At 42.1% G+C, this 26,260-nt stretch overlaps 2 protein-coding genes across 2 annotated transcripts in view; both read left to right on the top strand.

Moving 5' to 3' along the window:
* The first annotated feature begins 609 nt into the window (after positions 1-609).
* On the top strand, positions 610-9,018 carry si:ch211-79k12.1 (uncharacterized protein LOC568891 homolog). The gene is made up of 7 exons (XM_062422530.1): positions 610-739; positions 1,463-1,584; positions 2,023-2,221; positions 3,367-3,512; positions 5,661-5,805; positions 7,086-7,230; positions 8,218-9,018. Exons 1-7 carry the CDS (start codon positions 688-690, stop codon positions 8,303-8,305), a joined length of 897 nt encoding a protein of 298 aa, XP_062278514.1. The 5' UTR covers positions 610-687; the 3' UTR covers positions 8,306-9,018.
* A 2,753-nt stretch (positions 9,019-11,771) lies between these two features.
* cadm4 (cell adhesion molecule 4) overlaps positions 11,772-26,260 on the top strand; it is a 143,643-nt gene continuing 129,154 nt past the window's right edge. Inside the window, exon 1 of the mRNA XM_062423282.1 lies at positions 11,772-11,969. Coding sequence (XP_062279266.1) covers positions 11,897-11,969 — 73 coding nt within the window. The 5' untranslated portion in view covers positions 11,772-11,896. The remainder of the gene's footprint in view (positions 11,970-26,260) is intronic.

Raw genomic sequence — 26,260 nt, 5'->3', positions numbered from 1 at the left:
GCACCAATGCATCTATCTGAGACTGAAAGTGATAAAATATTTACTGTGTGGGTCTAAGGATGACTCTGCATTTTATATCAGCTTACACAGCAAACGACCTGAAACCTTTAGACACAATCTCTTTCAATTTCATTCCCTGTCCATCTCTGGTTAACAGCTGATCAATCAAAGCTTGAAGCAAATGAAGCTACAATGTTTGCTTGTTCGGCATTACATTTGATGCCAGGTGATTACAAAGCAACAAGTCAGGACAGCTTTCAAATTCTTGTGAACTTCCTCAGTAAAGCTGACCTCAAAAACAACAAGCTCAGTATGAAAACATGATAAGCTTGACTTCCCCCAGAGACAAATGACAAAGTGGCAGCAAATTTGATTATTGGAGCTGCCGCAATTTCTATATTTATTGTTCACATACACAATATTTCAGGCATAAATGCTCATCAGCAAAAAAATAGTCTGTAGAAATATAATAAGGATTTTTGAGCAATATATCTCAGGCTATAGAATAGAGTTTCTCTGTGCTTTTGGACATTTTGTGAATATTTTGGAACCACTTCCTGAAAACAAGAATGAAAGACACACCCACCAAGTCTCTAGATAAATACTGAGCAAACTTTCATTTCAGATTAGAAGCTACGCAGGAGGGCAGACCATTTTTTTGTTACATTGAAAAGGTTTTTTACAGCCATGAAAGTACTCCTATTTGTCGCAGCAGTTGCCCTGATTCACGGCAGTTATGGTAAATATTTTTTTTATGCACTGTTATACAATCTTCTCAAAGATTATAATTTTATTGTTGCTCTGCTATGAACAATTGGTTTGATCTACAAGTCTGGCTGTGGTATTTTCTCAGAATATGTTTTTACTGTTGGTGGTCCTGAGGTTTGTGTGGTTTGTGTATATTTGTGTCTGCCTGCCTGCCCGCCTGCCTGCCTGCCTGCCTGCCTCATTATCGACTGTGTTGTTGTTGTTGACTTGGTGTTTGTCCTCTGGAGGAAACAGTTTGCTTTCTCTTCTGTCACACTGATGGGTTTCCTCTTGCGTTTACGTGACTCAAGCTGAAACAACGTTTGGGGAATTACTGATACACTGAAATGAGGAACAACTAAATAATTTTATGTATATAAACAGATAACTCTTAACGTCATTCTCAGTCTTAACTGTGAAGTGTTGTGCAATTTTATTTGCCTGTGGGGAAAGACAGATGGCATCTGTTGATAACAGCGTTAGTAAAGTCAGAGAACCTGTTGCTGGTCATGTGGCCATGGTGACATGAGACTATTGCCAGTTTTCCAGCAGGACCCTGAAATAAATGTCAGGAAAAGGGAGAGGTTGTTTTGAAAGTGTTGCCCAGAACAGCAGCTAGATCCCCAGTGCAAGTCAACAAGTCTTTTCTCCTGAGCCCCATGCCTATTCATTTTGTGATCAATAACTTGCATCTGTAATCTCTGTCCACTTGCAGCCACTTTGCTCATTAAAGGGCCAACCCAGCCTGTTCTGGAGGGAGAGAGTATCACACTGGAGTGTCTGTACTCAGACTCTGAGCACAACATCAGCCACGTCCACTTTGAGGTGTTCTCCAAGGTAAGCAGCAGGAACAAGTGGGTGTGAGAGAAATACATGGATTGTCCACAGAACAATGTCACATGTCATAATATTTATAGATTTATAAACTAATGGGCCTGTTCCTTGATGGGCAGTCAGCTGTTCTATGTAAATATTGTACAAAGCAACTGGCTGCTGTGTAGTACAGTGCAGTGGAGAGAAATGTATCTCTATAGTTCTCAAAATTTGCATCCAAATAGACATCACCATCATTACAACATGATGGTGTCATTCATTTAAGAACTGATGAAGTGATATATTTTTCCATAGTTCCACATACACCATTTCTTGGTGTATGTGGAACTATTTCGCTGCTGCTCTACTATTCAGTTGTGTATTTTTGAGTGATTAGAAAAGTTAAACAAAAGTTTCTCCTCTTTCTGTCACCCTTCTTATCTTCTATTCTCCCTTCACTAGTACATGCAGCGCTGGCATGTAGTGTGGGAACGATCTTGGTGCTACTATTCGGTGTACATCGAGCAGGTGGGTGACAGTCTGTTCCTGACAATCCCTCGAGCAGGGAGGTACTATGAGGGGCCCTACCGCTGTGTGTCCGACTTCGACAATGTGACTGCGCAAGAGAACTCCTCCCAGCTGCTGGAATTCAAAGTGCATTGTGAGTGCCTGGGTTGATATGGGTACGAGTTGTGTAAGAACTGTCTGCCAAACTCCTGTGGAACAATGACTCTGTGACACTGTGTTTCCCTTTTGCTAAATAAAGAAACCGTAGATTTTTCATAGCATCTGTGTCCTGCAGAAGTCAAAGAGATTTCTGTGGGAATCTGACAGTTGGCTAGATAAATATGTGACATGCAAACAAGATGCACAGTTTCTAAATTTCACTTTCCATAAGCAGTGAATATTGAAATGCCGCACAAGGGAGGAAGCAAAATAAAAATAAAAATAAAAACCTGTCTGGATGTACATTGGTAAACAGTCTAGGCAAGAAGACAGAACAAAGAGACTCGGAAACCTTGCAATTTTCCTCATATTTCCAACCAGCAGGAGGTGAAGACAATCTTTCAGACACTGTGGACACAGCTTTCTTCACAGTGAGGGATAGAAAAACACATTAATAGTTAATAACACAAGACATATCTATGCAATGCAGCTGCTGAGGGTACACAACAAAACAACAGTGTTCCCTATGATAGGTTGACAACAGTTATTTCAGTTTTTTTTTTGGCACTTCAAGAAAACAAAGACGCATTCCCCTGGTGGGGCTCAAGATTGAAACTATCAGTGTAGGATACACAGTTGTGTGAAACGGCATCCATGGCGAAGCTAGTGAGATTATCAGTGTCCTCTATCTTCTCAGTGGCCATCAAATCGACCATAATGCCGTTTGATAGGATCCTCAGCCTCCTGGGGGGAATCAATAAGAGGCAAAGATTAGAATGGACTAAAGGAGATAGAGGGGGAGAGAAGCCAGGATCTGGAAGGACGTGGGCCATCTATTGAGATGGAAGAGAAAATAAGCCATTATTCACAAGACTGCCTCTCTAAAGACTTCGATAAGATGAAGCCTATTATCATTATTATTGATTGCTTGGTACAGTCAGTACCACTGGGAGGCATTCATACTTGATCCCATATACTTAAATATACTCAAAAAGATCTGCGTCTTTACCATCTGCTACCATTGCTAACACATGTTCAGTCACGTCCCAGACTCTTGAAGAAGTATATAGTTGCGTTGTACAAAACATTTCTTCCTTCATTAATGCCTGTTCATGTGTCCTCATTCCCACTGCGTTTAAGACATGGGAGAGCTGTCACTGACCAGGGAAGGCTACTCCAGCTACCTGGGTGTCCCACAGGAGCTGAAAGTACGAGCCGGCGATGATGTGGTGGTGAAGTGCTCTGCCAGCTCATCAGAAGAGCTGAGCTACTCCTGGCAAAAAGAGGTGAGAAAGCCTCGGGAATGTGCACAGTGACAGTGTCCCCATTTTGCTTTTGGAAAATTGTCATTCTGTCTCCCTGCTCCTTCTCTCCACTTTTGATGTGACCTCATTATTTTTTTGCCCATCTTCATCCAGTCTCTCTTTTATCTCTTGGCCTTGTTCAAGCTTTCCTTTAATTCTCTCTCCTCCTCTAACACATGTTTTTCTCTCCCTGTCTTCCTCAAGCCACTTGTTTCCCCTCGCCTGTCGTCTCTCTATCCCATTCACAGAAGAAGTGCTCTGTATATAAGTGACCGGTTGGCTTAGGCCTACCATACGCTGGGGATTGCAGCATGCCCACTTACAGAGAATTAATAGTTTAATGAGGTCTAGACAAGAGCCAGTCAACCTGAAAACAATTATGTGGATAGATTTCTAATGATTTTTTTAGTGTTTGGTTAACCAGCATTGAATTATTCAACTGTGCTCTTCGCTGCACTAAAAAATCACGCCTGAGGGAAATTAAGACATCTCAGTGTAAAATGCCAAACAAGAAGAAGTTGATGAGTTGGGCAATGCACTGTGGCCTTGTGGTGAGAAAATGGTATTACACTTTGAAGATGTCTTCAAAATTGCCAGTGCTGCCACTTGCAGGTAACAGGTGTAATGAAGCTATGAAAGTATGAAGATATCTTGGGAACAGGCAGACGTAATTACCAAGTTTCCCCAAATTTCCCTCGTGTTATTCCTTTCGATAAGTCGGCTTGGGGTTAATATGCTTGTTAAAGGGTCATTGCTAATCCGGGGTTTTAAATGGGCTTACAAGTCCCAATCCTATTCAGTTCAATTCTATACTGCTAATACAGTTTGTCTGCCACATGATCATAGTGCTTTAGGTTTATGTCATTAATTGTTGAATATTCAGCCACTGTCACTTTGGTGAGGAGGAAAATCTGAATTATTATTATTGCCAGCATGACTGACAGGTTCATCACTGTGTGGAGGTTCAATCATTTTGTGCACCAACACTCAGGATTCACCTGTCGATCTATTCGTGGGCCATTTACATAAGTCACAAGGTCTTTTGGAAAAGACATTCCAGGAAATTATCAGATGAGATGGAATGATTGGTGTAAATTCATTTTTGCGAGTGTCTTTGTGTGCTCACTGTACATATTACAGGAATGGATGAGTGGCAGAAAGTAGCATCAGAATGGCCCACTTTGACAGACAGCCGCTGTGGGCACAGTGGCCCCCACTAATGACAGCAGGACAGAAGCAGAAACGGGCCACTGCTTTGGGAGCGTGTGGATTTGCATACAAAATGCTGCTTTGGCCAGACCTGGCCTTTATGGGAAATCCTCTTAATTCAGATCCATTCAAATTGAAATGGACTTTCTTGGCAGGAGCTGGAGCTCCCAGGAGCCAAATCATTTGCATGGTGTAATGTCTTCTTTTTTTTTTTGCGCCCTCCTCCACGTTCATTTGTTTTCCAATCCTTGTGTTTGGCCTATTATTTGTTTCCTCCCGTGTCGGGCTCTAACTCATAATAGTGATGCTATTTTTGTGTCAGCAATTCATCCTGCTCCCTTGCCATCTCATTATGTGTTGTGTTAACACTGTGTGTTGTTGCTGCATCATTCTTTGCGGATGATGGTGTTATCTGGGTTATTGACTTGTGTGGATGTGTGTTCATTCATTGGGATTACTGCTCAGGTAAATACACTTCATAAGTGACTTTGGGGACTGCTCTCTGAGGGCCACACGCCACCAGATATTTCTGTCTTTATGTCTTTGTCCCACTGCCATTGCCAATCTCTCTGTTTCTCTTCATTTTGCCCTATTTCATTTGTATTCATTGTCTGTCGTTACTCATTCATTCATTCTCATACACAAATCAGCTAAGATTAAAACTCTTTGCCATCTTTCTTTCTCTCTCTCTTTAGCTTTATTTATGTCTGAAACTCTTTCTGTCTGTTTCTCTCAGGCAAGCACACTCCATTCTCCATCTTTCTTGACCTCTTAGTTAAGGACAATTTTAATTCGTAAGAGTTTGTCGATCTTATTAGGGCTGCAAACCACCTGACAAAACTTTTCTTTTTTACCCTCTGCCTTGTTTTATGTTTGTTTCACTGACCTATGGTCTCTTGTATGTCTCTATCTTTCTCTCAGGGTGACGACTGGATCTTACCTTTGTCTAAGCTGACGCTGAAGAAGGTGAGCAGAGAGAGTGAAGGGCAGTACACTTGCATGGCCGAGCACCCCTCTGTGGAGTCACTCAGCAAGAAACGCACCATCAGCATCACTGTGCTGCCTGGTAAGAACATACTTTATATCCCCCTGGACACGGACTGAGTGTGGAATGGTTGTTTCGCTCTTCCTCTTTCTAAAAACTGGTTTGGCCATTCTTTGTAACTGTTGGGAAATTTAACAAAGATGTTGTGTTTCCTCTTTAATTGAACAATCCTGACTCTCAAGTGTGACCAAAGAGGTCATGTGTAGGTGGAATTGTGTCATTGGAATCATTCATCAGAAATACTCATTTCTGCATTTCCATATCTGTACGTAGAAATGAAAAAAGTCAAAAGGTGCATTGTAGAGTACAAAGCAAAGAGACACACATTTGAGAGGAGTTACTTTGTCTTTAACAAGCCATTAGATAGATTTCTATAGAGTGATAGTCTGAACGTGTATGACTGACAAAGTGTCTTATTTCTCACAGAACGTGAAGATTGTATTCAAGTGGAGAGCTAATTTCATTACAACATTATAGCTAATCCAATTAAGGCACTTCATCTGTCTTCATCATCTTTATCAGTGACCTGTGAGATGCCTGCACTATGTTAATGCACTGCAGTTTTTAAACACTATCCTCTCACCCAGTAAGATTCACAGGCCTTGTGATTTAAATCGTTGAAATTATGCCTCCTCTAAAAATGCAATTAAGCCAGTGCATGTTATTTATTATGGTAGAGTTATCTTATTACTGCTGCAATTGACTCATTGGTCACCGTGCTCAACAATGTCTCCACTATCCCCTCTGAAGCACATGTACTAATTAAAAAGGTAATCATTTCTAGATGCTGGAATAATGTTTTCTCATCCTTGAAGGTATAGCGAGCAAATGTTGCATGTCAATGCTGCTGCTTTGAAGTTGCACTACAGTGTCAGAACAAACCTTCAGCAAACAATCCTGGTGCTAAACTGTGTGACTAAAGCTGCCAGAGAATCCTATTAAAGCAAGGAATATGAACAAAAGCATGTGTTTGTTGCTGCCTCAAATCCTCATAACCTTAATTTTTCAATGTTTACTTTGTCTGTTATCTCAAAGTAAGGTTTCAGAGCACACAATCCATGTAATACCTATTTTGAAATCTTGTATATAATTTTAAAAATGTAAGCACATGAAGAGGTCAGTTTTTAAAATTGTAAAAGGCAGACTTCTGGAAGATCAGTGCTGTGTACAACTGTCTGAACTGCAGACAGAAACTCTTTCCTTTGACAGGAGGTTGCCTTTAGGAGCTTTGCCCGAAGGTAGGGGGCTCATAGTTTAGTGTGATGCATTTTTCAATCATGTCTGACTGATCTGCCCCACAGAGGATTCCCCCTGGTATGAGTCTACTAATGGTCGTCTCACGTTGATGACCTCGGCGGCTGCTGCAGCTCTCGTGGTGCTCGTCCTCTCAATGAGTGTATTCCTGTGCTCCAGGGCCAAGCAGACCAAGACCAGCAAGGGGCCCATGTAAGGAATGACTATTTGTGTGTTTGCTTTTTACTCATGATCGTCTTAAATCATGTTCAGAGTCTGATGGATTATGTGCTTCTGAATTCGAGTGCATGTGTGTGTGTCTGTTTAATTTCTTTACGGCATTTTATCTGCACTCACTTTCCTATTTCCCTAACTCAGTTGCAGTCTTTTCTTCTACAGTTTAGCTTTATATTACGGATATGAAAATTGCTGCAATATTTCATTCTGTCTTGTGTGATAGAACCAAGGCCACTTCAGCTACAGTGTGTGTGTGTGTGTGTGTGTGTGTGTGTGTGTGTGTGTGTGTGTGTGTGTGTGTGTGTGTTACTGTGCACCTCACTGTATACTTCACACTGTGTGTGTGTTATGTATGTCAAGTGCTCTTACAAAAGACCTTTCAGAACATGTGCACACCTTTTGTGTGTTTAAAAGGCAGTATCCATGCTGAATATTAAAGTATAGCTCAGCAGGTCTGACCTACAACAACAAAAACAAAAACCCACCAAAAAACGGAGTTACTGGCACCAGGGTTTTATTCTGTGGTAGATAAGAACATCAGTAGAAATCCCAATAAACATGTTTGCTGACAGCATGTTAATGTGCACTGTGACACCATTAGACTCATTAACTTATTTTCCATATAGACTGAAAAGAAAAATTTAATTTCAAAAAGACTTTCCATAAGAGCCTGCTTCATTCAGGATTTTTGTGCATTTGTGGTAATGTAGGAGAAAAAGAGTAATTCTTATAAGCATGAATGAATGTAGATGTGCTGCCATGTGTATATGAGCATATGTGTATACAAAGAGAGACAAAGCAAAACAGAGAAAATCTGACTTTTATATGAACAGCCAGGTGTTGCTGCAATTCTCGGTTCTAGTCTATAATTTCCTCACTTATACTTTACCTTTCTACTGCTTACTGGGAGGTAGATATACTGATAATTATGCTCCTCTGTCTTTCCCTCTCTCCTCTCCTCAGTGATGACCATTCTCAGAAGAAGCCCATCTACAAATCAAGTGTGGAGTCTTTACCCTCCACCTGCGGAGACAAACAACCTCTGGTGTGACTGCACATCAAGGTGGCTGGATGAGGGGGAGGGGAATGGAAGAGTGGATTGAGTGACAGATGAGGAAGAGGGAATGGGTGATCAGAAAATGAGGGATGGCATAGCAAAGATACTCCAAGAATGAGGAGATGGTAGAGGGTTATAGATGGTCATATTGGGGGAGAAGAGAGAAAGGAAAAGAGGGAGGCAAAGGGTTAGGTAAAAAGGTAAAGGTAAAAATATTGGGAAACTATAGGGAGAGCAAAATCGAAATCAGTAACAAGCAGGGTGCTAAAAAAGCCCTGAAGGGAAAATGATTGCTTTAGAGACATAGAAGCTGCTTTGCTTGTGAGTGTAGCCTGCAGCTATGCAACTTGGACAAAAAGGTGGGCAATTTTCTCTTCATTTATTCTGCACCGTGGAAAATGGTCAGCAACATGCTTAGAAATACCTTGTGGATGAGTCTTGTGTACTGTAAGGGCTGTAAAAACTCCACAAGCAATTCTCTCCTCTCTGTTGCAGTTAATTGCATAGCCTTATATTAAGAATGAACCATTAGGGTGATAGGACATGGTTTTATTTTCTTGTCCAAAGCAGAAGCAACTCAAAACATTTGTGAGAAGAATTTTATTATAATCTCTTTATTGTGACAGCTCTCAGGCACATAGCACTGTATTGTTTAATTTGCTGTACTTTGGATTTCTTTGACATTAAATTGCTTTGAGGAAATATTATTTATTGCCCTCCTGCATGCCAATGATTTTGTTCCATTTTAGAGATACAAATGAGTCTGGGGAGTACTGACAACATGGTGAATGGCAGACATGCATGCTCACTCAGTTGCACATCTTCTCGATCCAATGCCATCTCTGGTTTTCATCAGCTTTTTTTACCAACCTTCCCTTTCAGTCTGTAAGACCTTACTCTAAAGCAATGACCTTTACACAAAGTATTGTGCCCATGAATGCTTGTGTTTTCCCCCATCTTCCTGCAAGCACAACCCTAGCCAGTTCAGCCATATACACATGTGCAGTTGCAGTTGCACACATAAACACTCAGGCATTACACAGTGAGAATAATTGCAGTTAGGTAACCTTGAAATTTTGCTCATTTATTATAAGAGAAGGCAAAGTTAGTCACAGCTACTTCTACTGTAATCTCAACTATATTTAGTCTATTAAACTGCCCCCCAAAAATAACTATCATAGACAACTTCATCTTTCTAATTTTCTCCTCTGTTGCCTTGTGTCACAGCCCTGCTCTAGAGTGCAGCAAAAAAAAGAAGTATTATGGGCATTCCATGTATTAAATAAATGTATTTAAAAGATCTCAACACAAAACAACACAACTCAAAACAAACCAAAATAACAAATGGATGGGCCGAGTCTGAGAAGTGTAGTGTAGTATTCTGACATTTTGACCTTGATAGTGCCTCAGGGATAAACCACCGGACAACAGCTTAGGGCAATGCAGCAGCTGTGCAAAGAATACAGAACAGCCCTTTTTTTTGTTTGTAGTGCAGGCAGAGTCCTAACAGGACAAGGAAGCAGATCTGTGACATTTAAGTCAGGCATCTCCTCACTGAGTGTCAACATTTTGTCAACTGGGCCAATGTCCTGGCAGCCCTCACACTAACCTATATGTAAAAGTGAATTATACTAAACATGACACCTCATTGACTAACGCACCAAAATGCCAGGCATTTGCAACTGTGTGCCAGTGCCCACTGCTGTTCTCGTCACGGTCACTTGGTTTTGTATGTGCGTCCTGCATATGTTGTGTCAAATGGCTGAAAATGAAGGAGTGTATTTCGCTGGAGAAGCAGGTGTTTTCCCCTCATTACTTCCTGACAATGCCCCATCTGGTGCGGTGGAGCTGCTGCCACCGACTCCCTGCCAACCGGGGAACAAACACTCGCAGAGAGGCTGACAGGGAAAAATGGGATGGGACAGGAATTGTGGAATGAGCGGGGCAGATATCATCTTCGCCAAAACAACGAGGTTAAAACTTGTGTGGTGGAGGAAATCACTAAGATAGCCTGAAGCTAAGACTTTAAGATTTCACACAGATCCATGCATTCGGAGATCAGATATAAGGTGAGTTCAAAGCAAGGGTAGATATATTAATATTAATGCTAATCGACTGCTTTGATGCTTTACTGGCTGTTTGAACTTTTCTGACTGTTTGAACCAAACTGACCAGAGTGTCTGGAGGATTTATGACAGATGAGAGAGAGGCCAAAGCTGATTTGAGACCCATGACGTGCTATACCTACTGTCACCTGAGGGAGGCGCCAAAGATACAGTTTCAGAAGGACGACTTCAAGCCCTGGGAGGCTACAAGCCTTATAACACTAGATCAGGATGGTGAAAAAAAGAGATGTGGAAAGAGAAACAATTTTCATAATGGGGCAGCACTCTCTGACTGGAAAACACAATTATGGGCAAACGGTGGCCACAGCATGAGGCTAAAGTTAAAGATCCCCTTCAGCGGGCTCTAATAGGCCCCGACTACAGATGAGTAGGAACACCAGCTCGTCCGGAGCACAAGTTTTTGTTCCGGGCCATTACCGTCATTGTGAGAGGTGATTTAACCGAACACACTCAGGTCTGCTCCCTGCTCTCCTTGATGAGTCCTATGCATGAGAACAAGCAGCTGCAACAGATATTCCTTCCTCCATTCTGACAACACCAAGAGGCCGCTGCACATATTTTGATTTGGCAATGACCTTTGCTCCATTGTATATAACCAAATAGCCAATCATGCAGCCGGTAAGGAAAATAATTTTACAAAGTAATTCTTGCAACCATGTCCTAAAATGTGGGAAAGGTGAGTAGGCTGTGTAAGTGACCTCCATTTGCTAAATGTCATGCATTAATCACTCTTTTCCAGTTGACTTCAGAAAACAATAAATGACTGCAACACTATTGTCTCTTCAAACAATAAACATCTGTTTCATTTTCATCATCTTAATCATTGTGCCACACGTCCACTTCGGTCTGTGAGACTGAATTTGAAATAAATTGGTTATTTGAGTCGGAAAATTAATACTGGCAATCAATCACATTTAGAGCGAATTGATTTCAATTAATTGGAAAATGCATCCCATCCCTTCCCTCCCCTGCTCACCTCTGTGTAGTCTTTCTTTTTGAAGCCCATCCCTCTTTCTCATCCGCACACCCCTCCACCTGCTCCTGCTCTCCGCAATTGGTCAGACAGACACACGGGCCCACCCTATTGGCAAGCTTTTAAATATATTTACAATGTAAAGTAACCAAGAAAACCGGTCAAGCCATCTCATTGAGGCATTCGGAGGGAGAGAAAGTGGGTGTGTATGCGAGGGAGCATTACTATGTAAAGACCTGCTGTTATTACTGAGCGCTTGATAAAACACACACTCGTTCACGCACAGTGCCACGCGCGTGCACTCTCTCTCTCTCCCCCCCTCTCTCTCTTTCTCTCTCTCTCTCTCTCTCACACACACACACACGCACACATACACAGACGCTGAAGGCGCTGTCGGAGAGTGAACCTGCGGGTTCATGTCACTCTGATTTCTCCAAGGAAGAGGAATACTGAGGAAGAGATCAGAGGGGAATACCAGCGACAGAGATGGCTTTCGCGTCCGTGTGGAACTACTGCGTCCCTCTCACCATCATCACCGTCGCCTGCTTGGTGCGCACTGGTAAGGCTCGAACGAGAGAGTGAATGAGTGTGATGTGAATGAGAAGAGTGCTAAGCTGTCTCGATGTGTTGGGGATTTTCAAGTTTGTTCAAGTGCTCAAAGATGAAGATGAATGACGCTTTGAAATACACTCGGTCTATTTTGACTCATGAGAAAAGGGAGGAAAGGAGAGCGCACGTCCCAACAAAACACGTGCTGGTATTCCAGTTTACAATCATACTGCGGGCCAGTGTTAGTATTTATCAATGTGTAATTTAAATCAAAGTCCTTTGCGGAACTGTGTGCTAATCCCAGTTGCTACTTGAGTATGAGCCATTGTGTTGACCACCACGCAAAACTGGGATGCTGGAAAGACCCTAAACAACCTCAAAAATGAAAACAAAAGTGAAAAGGCAGAGTCGCTGTCACTTTCTGCCCAAGGAGTAATATATATTGAAAGTATCCCATGCACTGTTTACCCTCATGCGTCACAGCATTTATATGATTTTATCCGGGCAGACTGTGATTAGGATGTACTGTATCATAGCTGCTGTGTGCGTGACGGGACGAGAGGTTGTGATATATGCAGAGTGTGCGCCTATGCATACAGCTTTGCATGTAGTGGGATCCGATTTAATATGCTGACAGCCTCATGAGAGCTCATAACAAATGCCCGCAGTGGACCAGATGTGTGTCACACACCAGACTCGGTAGTGGTGTTATACTGCTATGATATTCTGCAGTAGTGAGGAGGACTGAAAGGACCTTTGAGACCTCACCTTATCAGATATAATAACATCCAACAATCTATTACAAAGCCTTGTAAAGGCACCTGCGGTGCCTTTGTTGCTTTTATTCTCCCCCTGGAGCATTTCAGTCTCGGACAGTCCTGCACTGTTGTCTTACAGGCACAATTTATTTCATGGTCACTATAACAAGTGCATCTACTTCAAAAACAGGGACTTGGATTAGGCTCAATCATGGCTCTATGCAACTTCAGCCTTCAGTGGTATTCTGTGCCATATGCTTGGAAGTAGATTAAAATACAGACTCATAACACACCTTATTAAAGTCCAGTGATTGTAATTGAGCAGAAATGGTAAGAAGGAAGTGTGAGGGTATGTGCAGATGTTGCTTCATTTGTTTCTGTCCTGTGGTTGTTGTGCTCTATGGGGCTTTGTTTATGTTGTCCTGAGGCAGTGAAGGGGTTAAGTGCAAGGTCGGGTATTGTCACAGTCAGACTTGTTCTGTTCTGTGCTATGTTTCTTGTATAGAGGGAGAGCTATACATTGCTCCATAGCCATTATTCCAGCTGCACTCATACCAACCTCAGCATGGCCTGCGCATTGATTTTTTCCCTTATGTATGTTAGTGTGTGTGTCTATTTGTGTGTTTGCTCCAAGAACAGTGGAGGCTTGATTTATATGCACGAGCATGGAGGCATTTGTATGTTAGTCTAACTGGTGTACTGTAATAGGGTTGTGTATGTGTGTGTGTGTGTGTGTGTGTGTGCGTGTCTTTGGGCAGCCATTTATAAATATGCTTGTGTGTTGCATGGAAATGTGTTTCATGTCTGTGTGTGTGTGTGCGCAGCTTACAGTGCTGGGTTTTGCCTGAGCTGCAGGCAACCTCTGCTGGGGGCTGCTCACTGATCACTGTCATTAATCTAGCTGCTGACAGGGGCCGGGAGAGACAGGGGGAAGGGGATGGAGGGGTGTTAGGCAGGGGGTGGAAGGAGGAAGGAGGGAGAGGAGGATGTGTAAAGATGGTCTGTTTCTGAGCAATCCACACATATCCATACAAACAGTGCATGCATTGAGAAGCTGTTTCTGATAAAAAAAATTTGCATGTCTTGGTCCTTGGCAAAAGTAATCTAGAGGAAAGGAAAAGGAGTGAAAATGTGGGAGGGGATGGGGGGTGAGGGTAGCTATTAAGGAAGGATAGAGATGGACAGATTGATTGGGTGGATTGACGGATAACTGGACAGATAGATTGAGAGGATGTTGTTAAAATGGTGAAGCTGGGAGACTTGACCCTCCTTTGTAGAATGAAGGAATGATAGCAAGATGGAAAGAGTAAAAGGGGCAGACACAAGCAAAGGAGAAAGGAAGAATGGAAGAAGGAAGGCAGAAAGACTTGACAGTATGTCTGACGGGCAGGCCTTAGGGACACATGCACAAAGTCAGCGCTGTGTGTTTGTGTGCTGAGCACAAAGCTCGATGGAGGTGGCTGATCCACAGCAGCTGTGGCCCAAACTTGCACCCCACGTACAGTTACAAATGGCATTAACTCCACCTCTGCTGTTTGCCCACTCCTAATAGCTACCATCCAATAGCTAGATCCCTCCATCATGTTCTTCTACCTCGTTCCCATTCTTTTCCTATGCCTCCATTACCACCTGCCTTATCGCAGTGTGCATTAAATCACCTCCATTTGTTTATTTGAATGTGTGCAATGAGAGCCATCCGTTTAGGCTTGTTTCCCCATCATGCTGTTTGGACCTTGGCTTGGGCTCTGGCGGGTGAAAAACGGCAGCAGTTGGACGTACTTGTGGGAGGAGATTTGAATACCAATTATAGCTGGTATATGTTTGCACACACACACACACACACACACACACACACACACACACACACACACACACACACACACACACACACACACACACAGAGGCCATGCATAAATCAATGTCGCTGTGAGTCACAGAAGGCAGGCCTGGCGTGTAAACACAAATATCAAGGGAAATGCTGTACAGAAAAAACTAAAAATATGGATGCACACAGGTAAACACATACATGCAGAAACACACACGTACACACACACACAGTAAACCATACCTTTAGATAGCTTATGTAATAAATTAAAGTTTCTTCTGAACATAGGAAAGGGATTGCTTACACAAGAGTTTGTCTGAACTAAATTGCAGTTTTTGATGCTTGTCAGTTGCAGTTTGCATCACGCCAGAGTTAACATTGCCTTTATACTTCCTTCCACATTACGCTAAGCTTGCTATTTCAGTGTCTTTCTTTGTTCTCTAATACGCATAAAAAGTCTTCACCTAAGCCAAGGTTTATCCTTTGATCCAAACCTCTGAGGATAATTCACCCCCAAAATAAAATAAACTTGTCGACAATTTAATTAAAAAGAGCGAGACCTCCCTTCCACGCTCTCTGCCCTGCCATCTGCTGGTTCATGGTGTAAATTTGAGCCCAGCGCACAATGAGATTTCTCAGTGTTACATTCTTTTTTTTCTCTGATTCCCTGTCTTTTGTAGGTTTAAATAATGGGACAACCTGAACTTGGCAGACAGCACTGGCATGCCCGTCAACACAAGAGAAGCTGAAATGAGCCTCTTTTAGAAATACACTGCTGCTGTCGCGCACAGCCTGTTTGATCAACTGATGCAGTCTTAAAGGGTCCTGACAGGGTGGCCCACTATCTCAGCCGAGCAACTGCCTCTGCATAAGCTCCATAAACAAATTGGACTGTGTCGCTTCTTGGGCAAGTCACGACTGAAAGAGTTGCAGAGCTTAGTGTGGACTGATTTTATTCTCCCTTGGGCATTTATGGGTCCATTACTCAGAAGCAGAAGAAGTTCCTGAGCTCACCGTTTAGTGCAGGTGATGTATTTTACAGTAATTATCTTGTAATCTGCCCTCCAGTCTTCAACGCGACCCATAACTCATTGTTTTGAACCACTGTTGTTTCGCACAATGATTCTGAATAATTCACCCCCTCCCCTCCTCCAGCATTATAGACTGGATCCAGAGAGGATTTTATTTTGTACATTGTTTTGAACCAAAATAAAGGGAAATGAGACATTATGAGTCATTTTGTTCCCACTTCAAGGGTACATCATATGACATAACCAACACATGTCCCTTTTCACATCCTGTTTACACTGTCACACTGTATTGGGCCTCATTTCAGTCTGTTTTGCCCTCATGGAGAAGTTCATGTGTAAACAAAATACATGACATGACGCGCAATGATTGAAAGGTGCACACAGAGACACCAATTGGTAATTGAAGCCTTATATCTCATTTGACCATTTGTTTAATTGTCCATTAGTGAAACTTTCTGTCAATCTAATCAGGCCAGCACTAATGTAGAAACACTCTTTATGGCTGCCACCTCATCTCCTTCCCATTACTATTCCCCAGACAGTGCGGCTTGTGATTATCATAATGGTGATCTATGTCGTCCTTACGTGTCGCTCTCTGAGAACAACTGGCATTTCACCAACTTTCCAGCTGAAGTTTTTTAATGTTGAGTAGGATGCCAAGGACGTCTCCTCCATTTGCTGGCATCCAAAGCCTGCCAATCAATCCAGCACTCTTAACTCCATCCAATCTGATTGGCTCCCTACAAAAGCGAAAAGCCCTCCCCGGGTGCAGCTTTCCACACTGTGACCTGATGTCCCCTGAGCCAGCAGCTTTTCACCAGCCACTGACCTCTTTCCTTGTTTATTTGTCTTTGCCATGGGAGTGTGAAATCAGTAAACAACAATTCCCTCTGCACTGCTTTTTGGCATTATTGCACTTAGGCGGTAAACTTTATATAGAGATATCTGCATATAAATGCAGAATCTGTAGGCAATGGGAAAATATTTTGGTACCGGAAGCATTCTGGTTTCCGTTTGTAGTCCAAATAGTATTGACCAATCATGTTTGAGGGGGCTTTGGTTGCATGCAAGTAAACAGTCCGTGTGGAGAGCAAAAGAAGTGAACGCATTGGCTAACATGCAATCTCTGAACCCATGGGGTATTATCTGACAATGAATTAGCTTTTTATTAACTTTTTTAATAGTTTTTACCTGCATTCATATGCATATAAATATCAAAATGTTGTCTGGACTGTCTCAAGCTCCTTACTGGGCTGTAAACAACAATGCATGGAAGAGAAAGTCTTAGCCTGGATATCTTTTTATCCGTTATCTGAGTAAATGCTTGCTACACCAGAACCCAAAAAATATTGGGCGTTGCCCCCAGAGGCTAAATCGTCGTCAGACAGATAGCTAATGGATTTTGAGATTGCGTATGCAGTTGCTATGTGTTCTCTCTAGAGTAAAAAGTATACTTATATTTAAAGCCAGTCAAAGTTGAATTGCGGTCAGGGAAGAGAGATGGAAGGAGAAAGGTGGAATCCCGAGTCTGAAAAACATTACACTACACTAAAGCCATGGGTTGAGCATTCATCACTATTGGTGACACAGTTTCCATGACTAAGAGTAAACATTTATACCTCCTCTGCGGCCCTGGGCTTGTTTAACACCCTCCCTTGCTGCTGTGACACCTGTCTCCGCAGCTCCTGCAGGGCACAGCGCTAACATGGCCAGACAGCGGCCTCCGGTAACGCCGGTAACCAAGGTGATTATCCCTACTCAGGCACTGCGACGGAGCCCTCACTAGCTGTGATTGGACGAGAGAGGCTGATTGAGCTGAAAAGGGCAAGTGCCTAAATTGAAGAGCTGGAAACTGTGTATTCTGCCAACATAGAGGCTAATACACATTCCATCTGGAAGACTTGATGTAGACATAAGAGGAGGGGTGAGGATGGCTGGTAATGAGGTTCTCGTCCTGGGGTAAGGAGGATCAGAAAAGGACTTACACCTAGGTGAAACAGTCAATGCTGGGCATGGAGGTTGCCAACAAGACCCCATTTCCCCTTACCCTTGGGAGGTCTGTGTATCCAGTGGGGGCTAGCTGATGAAGAGTTACCAAGCTTAGCTGGGGCATTGAAGGACTGATGGGGTCAGAGAGGGAGAGTGAAAGAGAGAGGGGGAGAGAGGGAGAGATGGCTCACTGAACAGTGTATAAAAGAGCGAAGGAAGGGAGAACGGAGGGGAGGGAAAGCACCAGGGGCATGCGTCACAGACCAATGAAGCAGGGAGGAGCAGAGCAGAGGAGAAAGTCAGGCAGAGAGTCCAACAAACGAGTGAATGATTGCAGGATTTCAGCTCTAAAATGGAAGGGTGTAAAAAAAAAAAAAAAAAAAGAAAGGCAAGGGAGAGACAGCAACTCCCCCTGTGTCGAATGATGGCTTTAGAAGACAAAAAAATGAGAAAGGCAGGAAAGGTGAGATTAAGAGGGTGGGAATGAAACAGAAAAATACAGGTTGCTGTTGTGAGAGAAGGATGCGGGTGAGAAGGAGCAGGAGGAAGCTGAGGAGGAGGAAGACAGAGAGATGGATGGGTGATACAGAGAGATAAAGACAGAGAGAGGGCAAGCACTGTGTAGGTGACCACACTACACAGACAAGGTGTCATGATCGATGAGGTCACTGTACGCACACACACTCTTACACCCCCACACACACACGCATAGACACAAACAAACAAGTATTGAAATTGTTTTCCAGCTGCTCATGGTCAGCCCTCCCACTTTCAGAGAAGCTACATGGTACTTCAGCTTAGAGAATTAAACACCCACACACACACACACACACACACACACATACACACCGGGCTATTCATCTGTCTGCCATTTAGAATCCATCTTCGTATTATTGCCATTAATAGGTTCGCTTTGATAAGAGGCTGCAAATTGCCAGTCAAAGCAGTACCCTATCTACTGGGAAATCAGATGGAGATTTTCAGTAGGCGGACACAACAATGCAAAGAGGTCTCAGATGAATTTTTTATCTTAGAAAACTCTCAAAATGTCTCTCCCATGAATGGCAAATTCATTTGAGCTATGACCATGTCTGGCATAGATAAAGTGTTTGTATCAGTTGAAGTCATTTCAGAAACCCCAGCAATGGCTTTTTTCTGAGTTCTTTATTTAAGTGTGATCAGACTTTTATCATTTTAATTATTGCAATGTGAAAGAACATTTTAAGTTGTTCGTGAATTGAGGATGTAAATTTAAGATTAATGCAGTTGATATCTGCAAATGTTATAGAAAATCTTGTTTTGTTTTACTGGTTGCACTAACAAACACTATCACTCACTGAAGACAAGTGATAACAGCAGCAGCCAGTAGATCAAACTGAGATTGCCCGGCTCCATGTTGGATAGATGCCAAGTGATTGTTGACACAGCTACTGAAAAAAAACAAAAAACATACGGCAGCTTTCACTGTACTTTTCTGACTTAACCATACTCTCTGTTTGACGTTTGTGTCTATTCGTCTATTCTCTTTATTGCTTTCTCAGGCATAAGACACAAGCCTCAACATCAGGAGTGGTAAGCTTTCAGCCACTTCATTAGCAAACCACAAACAACCATTAATTAGGGGCAATTAATTAGCAGCACATGAAAACAATCCTCAAAAAGTTGGCCACTCTCAAAGACCCCCAAGCACTTGTAGGAAGGAAAGAGTGAGAGAAAGATGGACAAAGACAGAAGAAAGGAAGAAATGAAAAAAATGAAAGGAGAAAGCCTGCGGTCATGCTTAATGTGCTGGGGTGAGATTTACCGCAATGATTTGCCGGGCTCTTTTGAGATTCATAAGGTCATCAATTCATGCGCTGCTTTCAGCCGGGCAAAACAAAAGTGAGGCTATGCAGCCGTCTGCACTGAAGTAAAGAGAAAAGAAAAGAAGCCGGGCCAAATTGGATTGGTGCTGCGATTGTTTCTGCAGAGATTGTTACAGTTGGCAAGGCCACTTAAAAAGTGGCCGAGCACCAACGACCTTGAGGAAAGCTCTGGCTGATTCTCTCTCAGGATTCATTTTCTCCTGAGCAGTTGAAGGGGCATTTAAGTGCATGGCTGCTGATTCACCTTATGGCTGTTAACACAGACACCTTCCTCCCCTTACCTCCTATAAAGGACTCCAGCAGATTGAATTGGTGCTTTGACTCATGTCCACAAACGTGTTCCTATCTCTGTGTCCATCTGCCGGGTGAATAATGTTATCATGGACTGCAGAAGAAGCATGTCTCTCCGTCCTGCCTATTGCAGTAGGGGAATGGAACATCCGTACAGTCTGTGATATTGAATGATTTTGACACAGGCCTTGGGCATTTGAGCGCAGATGCGGAGAAACCGTGGCAACTGCCACCTGCTGGGCCATACTGGTGAATTGAGCTGTGAAGCAGCTTGCAGAGGCCAGTGGGGTTCTGCAGTGAGTACCAATGACATTTTTAACTTCTGTGGATTCTGTAGCGATGGACAGCAAGTGGTTTTTGTGTCTGCAATATAGATCCTACAGTTCAGAGAGCCACACAGTACACACGGCATGACGCTGTCGCCTCTTGACTGCATATACAGTAACATACTTTATTGCAAGAGAAACTAATAAAAGAAAGCTGTGGGGAATGTGCTCTCATTCTTGATTATTTTTTTCTTCCCACGGGCCAAGATGGCTGCCATCTGTACCCCACCTAATCAGAACAGCTCTATTCGCTGCTTTAGTCACCAAGCATCCAGTGTGCTGTATGTCTGATTCAAAATGACACATAATACATAACATTGAAAAATCCTATAAAAATGTACAATATGATTACATTTACATTTCATGGTGGTGAATCAAATGTTTTTTTTCATTCCAGTATTAAAAAAATAATTAAAGGAGAATCAGTTGATCAGTGAGTCTTGTATAGTGTAAACCAGGATTGGATCAACTGAGATAACAGAGGAGATGTAGCTCATATCTGGGTAATGTGTTGGTTAGGTAGTGTTTCCAGATGAAAACATAGTATAATTTGACAGTTTGGACATTTTTTTAATGTAATATGACAATACTTGAAAGTTGTTCATAAAAGTTTTTTTAAACTCACTTAGTATTCAAAAAACAAATTTGACATTGAAAAGAAAATTATTAACCCAATATTACTCCTTTTAGACAACTGTATTTTTTTTAGAGTGCAAATACAAGATTGCACCTAATTATGCTCATTTTCATAAAAAAAAAAAAAATCAATTTCAATAACAATATTCTCTATAATTGCAATTCATTGTTAAAAGAGATTGTATTCACGACCTCATCATGGCTTTAGTTATTTGTCAGGGAATTTACATATCAGCCAAACATGTCCTGTTTTTAAAATATCGATAGATATTAGACAGAAGATCAAAAACCTTGAATCCTGAATCAGATTAGTGGAGTCATTACAATGAAATCAACATCATCATACTGTAAATTGAATTATTGCATTTTTTTATATATTGTTTTTTCAGCCTCTAAAGCTGAAACCATGATGGCATTGGTAGGGAGGTTGAATTTAGATTTGTGACGGCACTACTTTAATATGCAATTATAACTGATGTTTATTTACCATGCAGATGGATCTGAGTTATGTTGTGGGGAAAGTGATTTATGAGCTTATGAGGAAAATTAAAAAAAAAACATAAAGCACTGGTAATTAAAAAGCAGGTTGATCCCAAATGATGACTGATGTATAAATCACTGGCCGTGTTACAGAAGGTGCACAAATCTGTAGCAAAGCAGACAGGCAGGCTGGCAGGTTGGCTTAGACAAGCGTGTGCGCACATGCACACACACACACACACACACACACACACACACACACACACACACACACACACACACACACACACACACACACACACACACACACACACACACACAAATATTCACAAGCATGAATACAACCATTGCACTGCACTCAGGAAACTGTTGAGACCTTCTAGTTTCCAAACGAATTCATGGTGTCGTGTTCTTTCCTGATGTGCCAAACTTTTTCAATACGTGTTTCCACTCTGGCCTTTTCATAAGCCTCCCGAGGATATTGTACACAAATGGAGAGACACGCCTGGTGATTGTATTTCAAGCACACAAACATATTCATAAATGCACAAAGACTTTTTTCCTCCATGTAGCACCCTTTTGCTGCCTTTTGTTCGTAAACAAAACTTGTTTTTCACTCATGATGCCTTTATTGGTTCCCCTTACCCCATTCTTTTTTTTCTCACCATCTGTCTTTCTTTCCCTCAACCCCTCCCTGTTCTGATCCTGCACTCCCAATTCTCCTGCAGTGTGAAGCCAGGTCAAGAGCCCCAGCAGTGACATAGTGTCTTCTTGTTTGTGCTCACCTTGATCACTCAAAAGCATTTTGTCCCTCCTGCTCCTCCCTGTGTGTCTGTCTTTTTACTGCGTGTCTAACCATGTTGGTATTTAAATGCCAATACCAATGCACACCCTCCACTTATGTGCCCCACGTGCATGTGCCCACATGCATCTGCTCCAACTGTTACTGGGAGTTTGCAATGAGAGGGATACTTTGTCAATAGTTGGAAAGACAGATTTTGGTGAAGGGGAGGGGAGGACTTTTTGTTGCAGTGAAACAGTGTTGCCAGATGGGAAATGTTAAAGTATTGAACCAGAGGCTTAAAATTATTGTATTTTGAGGAAAACGAGTCATAACGAAGAGAACAAACATACGTAAATGTGTAATCTAAGAAAACACATTTATTAAGACGAACAACTTTTTGAGACCGCCTACACATTTGCATGAGAGATAGCTTACTGCTGCTATCTCTCGTGCAAATTCTTATGCGTTTACACAGATGTAGGATCCATATTTAACTATCTCGATCGTGTTGAGAAATGAATAAAATGAGATAGTGTAGACTGATTTCAACTACTAATATTAAGTGTCATAAAACGATCAAATTATCATAGATTATGGGACTTTTGGCATTATTGATCGTACATCATACAGAGGGCAAAATTATCATACAGATACGATAGTTATTGTACATCTGGAATTGCTGCCAGGAATGCTTGCTGATGGATCTTTTGGCTAACAGTCTCTCTCGCCTCCCTGCTGCTGCACCCTGTTGCTGCCTCCTCCTCATTTTTACCCCTTATACTGTAGCCGCAGGGTAAAGGGATGCCAGGGCCAGGTGTGGAGAGGTAAACAGTAAGAAAGGGGGAGAGAGAGCGAGAGGAATAGTGAGAGGGAGGATTGACAGGGCCCAGGTGGCCAGCTTCAGTGCCTGTACTTTGGCATTCCTCTTCTCATTTGCATAGACAAAATGTTTTTTCTCTGTCTGACTCTTTATTTTGCTCATTCTCTTCTTCCATTCACACACTCCGCATCGATTCATTTCCAATATTATTATTCTTTTTCTCCTCACCTCTCCTGCTGCTGCTGTTCCTGTGTCTCAGAATAAGTTACACTTCCACATTCTTCCTTTTCTTTTACCTTTCTGTTTTCTTTTCATAGTCAATTTCCTTTTTTTTCTCTTCTCTTTTTTTCCCCACAACACTCCAGATTTACCTTCTCGGCCCATCTCTCTTGCTCTGGGCTTGCTGAACTGTGCATTTTACTTATATGCTGCATTGCAATATTCTGGAGGTGGAGGCTTATTTCACCGTACATACACTTCAGAGACCTCACAGTCCCGCAACCATCTACATTCATCTCCTACCCACCTTCTTTTGCTCCCATGACTGTTTTTAACTAATTCTATATCATCTCTCCTCCTCCCAGCACCCTCGCCTCTTTCCCCCCTCACTACTTTTATTTCTCCTGAAGCCTGTACATAACTTTATGTTCCTTTTATTCCCAGCAAAACAGAGTTCCTTTTATATTTAATTCCCTCATACAATCTCTTATGATCTCTTTACCAATCTCCTATGATCAGGCCTTCATTCACACAAACACATTAACACCTTATCACAATTCTCTTTCCTTCTATACTTTTTCCATCAATCTTCTCACTTTATCTCACTTATCCATCATATATCATAATTTTCATCTTCTGCTTGGCCTGGTCTTGGCATATTGGCCATTTTACAACTGTGTGTATGTTTTCTGTGTATGCGTGTGTGTGTGTGTGTGTGTGTGTGTGTGTGTGTGTGTGTGTGTGTGTGTGTGTGTGTGTGTGTGTGTGTGTGTGTGTGTGTTTGAAGGGGACTGAGTAGTATTCTGCTCACACATGCAGGCACATACACATGCATCATTGTTCTGCCGTTTTTGTCATGCCAGACACACTCCTGACTGGCTGAGCTTGATGATAAAATGTGCATAAACAAGCATGTGCTCATAAAAATCTATTTTAACATAGTATTGGAACTTTTTTTTTTTTTTTCACACACCTTAACACACCTCCCTTTTCGAGATATAGACTTTCGTCTTTAAAATTCCACCAAGTTATATAATCCCACAAATATACTTACATCTATACACAGTTGACACTGTCTGTCAGATAACCATGCACAGGTTATTCTCTCACACACACAAACACGCACGCACGCACGCACGCACGCACGCACACACACACACACACACACACACAGACACACACACACACACACACACACACACACACACACACACACACACACACACACACACACACAGGAAAACAGCCATCAGGTTTTCTTAGAATTGCTGAATTGAGTTATGTAGCCTGTCAGTCAAATCCCAGCTCCCACACAAACACACACAAACCTGATAGATTCCTTCCACACACACATCTGCCTGTCTGACGGTGCATATTTCGCATGGGGAAGGGACTCAATTACGGCGAAGGTGAAAGAAGCAATAAACACGGCACAGATACAGTGGGGCTCGCTCAGCACCACTGCAGTCAATCACAGAGCCAGGTAGGTAGTCGCTGCTGCTTTGCTCATCCAGTTGTGAAGTGCCGGGAATGGCCATGGGTGGCGGATGGATAGAGGGAGGGAGGGATAGTAGGGGTGCAAAACGCTGCCATCCAACCCTCCCGAAAATTATTTGGCTATAACTGATGTACATCGACCTGCCACTGAGAGAACAGAGAGGTGGAAGGTGGGAGGGAGGCAGTGGGAGATAATAACAGCCCACCTTAATTTCAGCCCTCAGCGTACACACATGGGTTATATTTGGTACACAAACACATACACACACACACACACTTGACCATCATTGGCACTGTAGCATAGCTGTATGAATTTGGTCACCCACCTACATTAGATGACCAACAGCACAATCACACAAAACAATGCATTATTTGCTCAGGATGCATCTGTTACCCTTTTCCCAATTTTGTGTGTGTGTGTGTTTGTGACTATTGCAGTAGACACTATTGTTAAACAGGGTTACCATACTACTAGTGATCAATCAAGCAGTCCGTGATTAGAGGCAGAGTTTAAAGAGAAGTTCTAATATCAGAGTTGGTTGATAATTCTGGTTAATTCCAATGTAGATTATATTTTCATGGCTTTAGATTTTTTGCCAAAAGGGTAAAAAATATGAGCAGTTAGATGATCGTTGAAGTTGTCAACAAAACTCTGAGGCTAACCAAACTTAATTGGAAGATGTAATGAAAGGCAAAATGTGAAAAAGTATCATCCAAAGTATTTGTTGTAAACATCTATCTTAGTTTATTGAACAACTTTGCACTTTGTTGACTCATCGACCCACCATTCTTACTGTAGTTCTCTCATTTTCAGTTTTAACTCCAACAAATTGGTTATATAAACTGATTGTTTTGATAACTTGTGTTTTTTGCTGCTCTGGACTTTGCTGCAGGGATTTCTCTTTGTTCTGGGATCTCAGCAATGACTTTAGTGAATACAATGTTATCATAATCAATATGAAGGATGGCTAAAACTGAAAAAAGACTCACAATGTAATAAAACACAATTATTCCCCAATTACCAGTCCTGTGTTGTAAATATCAGCTGGTATTCGAATGTATGTTAGTGATACTGATATTTGGAAGCCTTTGGCATGTTTACAAACTGACAGTGTGTGTTACAACCTGCAGGTGAGCAAAAAAAAAAAAAACAACCTAAAATTGCTAGACAGCTGATAAAATTCTGCTCCATACCCGCTGTAACAGCTAGCCTGGATGGCTGTATGGCAAAAGGTGATGTTTGTTTTCCCATCAAGTGTCAAAGCATGCACATAGCCTCTGCAAATATTTAAATCCTGTTTTGTGATTTACCTGTGGTGTATTCAAATAAAGAATTTAAAATGCGTGTCTGCGCGTCCACATAACATGCAATCTGTGGCTGTCAGTACAAATAGTCAGAGATGTTCTGCCATACACCCACATACACACAGCTTTGAAAAGTTCCCTCCATGCTGTGTGTTCCCACGCACATGTAGAGATACACACCGTTCTGTGATAAATACAGTACTTACATGCAAAGCACACAAATGGCAGATGAATAAGCACTTACTTGTGCCAACTCACACAAACATCACACTGTGACTATTTAGTACTGTAGTTGATTTAACAGCATCGCACAAAGCTAGACTTGATAACTACAGCAGAGGTAGAGAGGGAGCATACACCTACTGAGAATCTAATAGTTCCAGCAGTTCTCTCACTCACCTCCTCTACCTTCATATCTGTTCCCTCAGCACAGCCCTCTGTCTCCCTCTCTCTCTACCGCTCTCCAACTCTGAAT

Source organism: Scomber scombrus, chromosome 7 (assembly GCF_963691925.1).
Source record: "Scomber scombrus chromosome 7, fScoSco1.1, whole genome shotgun sequence".
Taxonomy (NCBI): Eukaryota; Metazoa; Chordata; class Actinopteri; order Scombriformes; family Scombridae; genus Scomber; species Scomber scombrus.
This window is presented reverse-complemented; position numbering and strand designations above follow the sequence as displayed.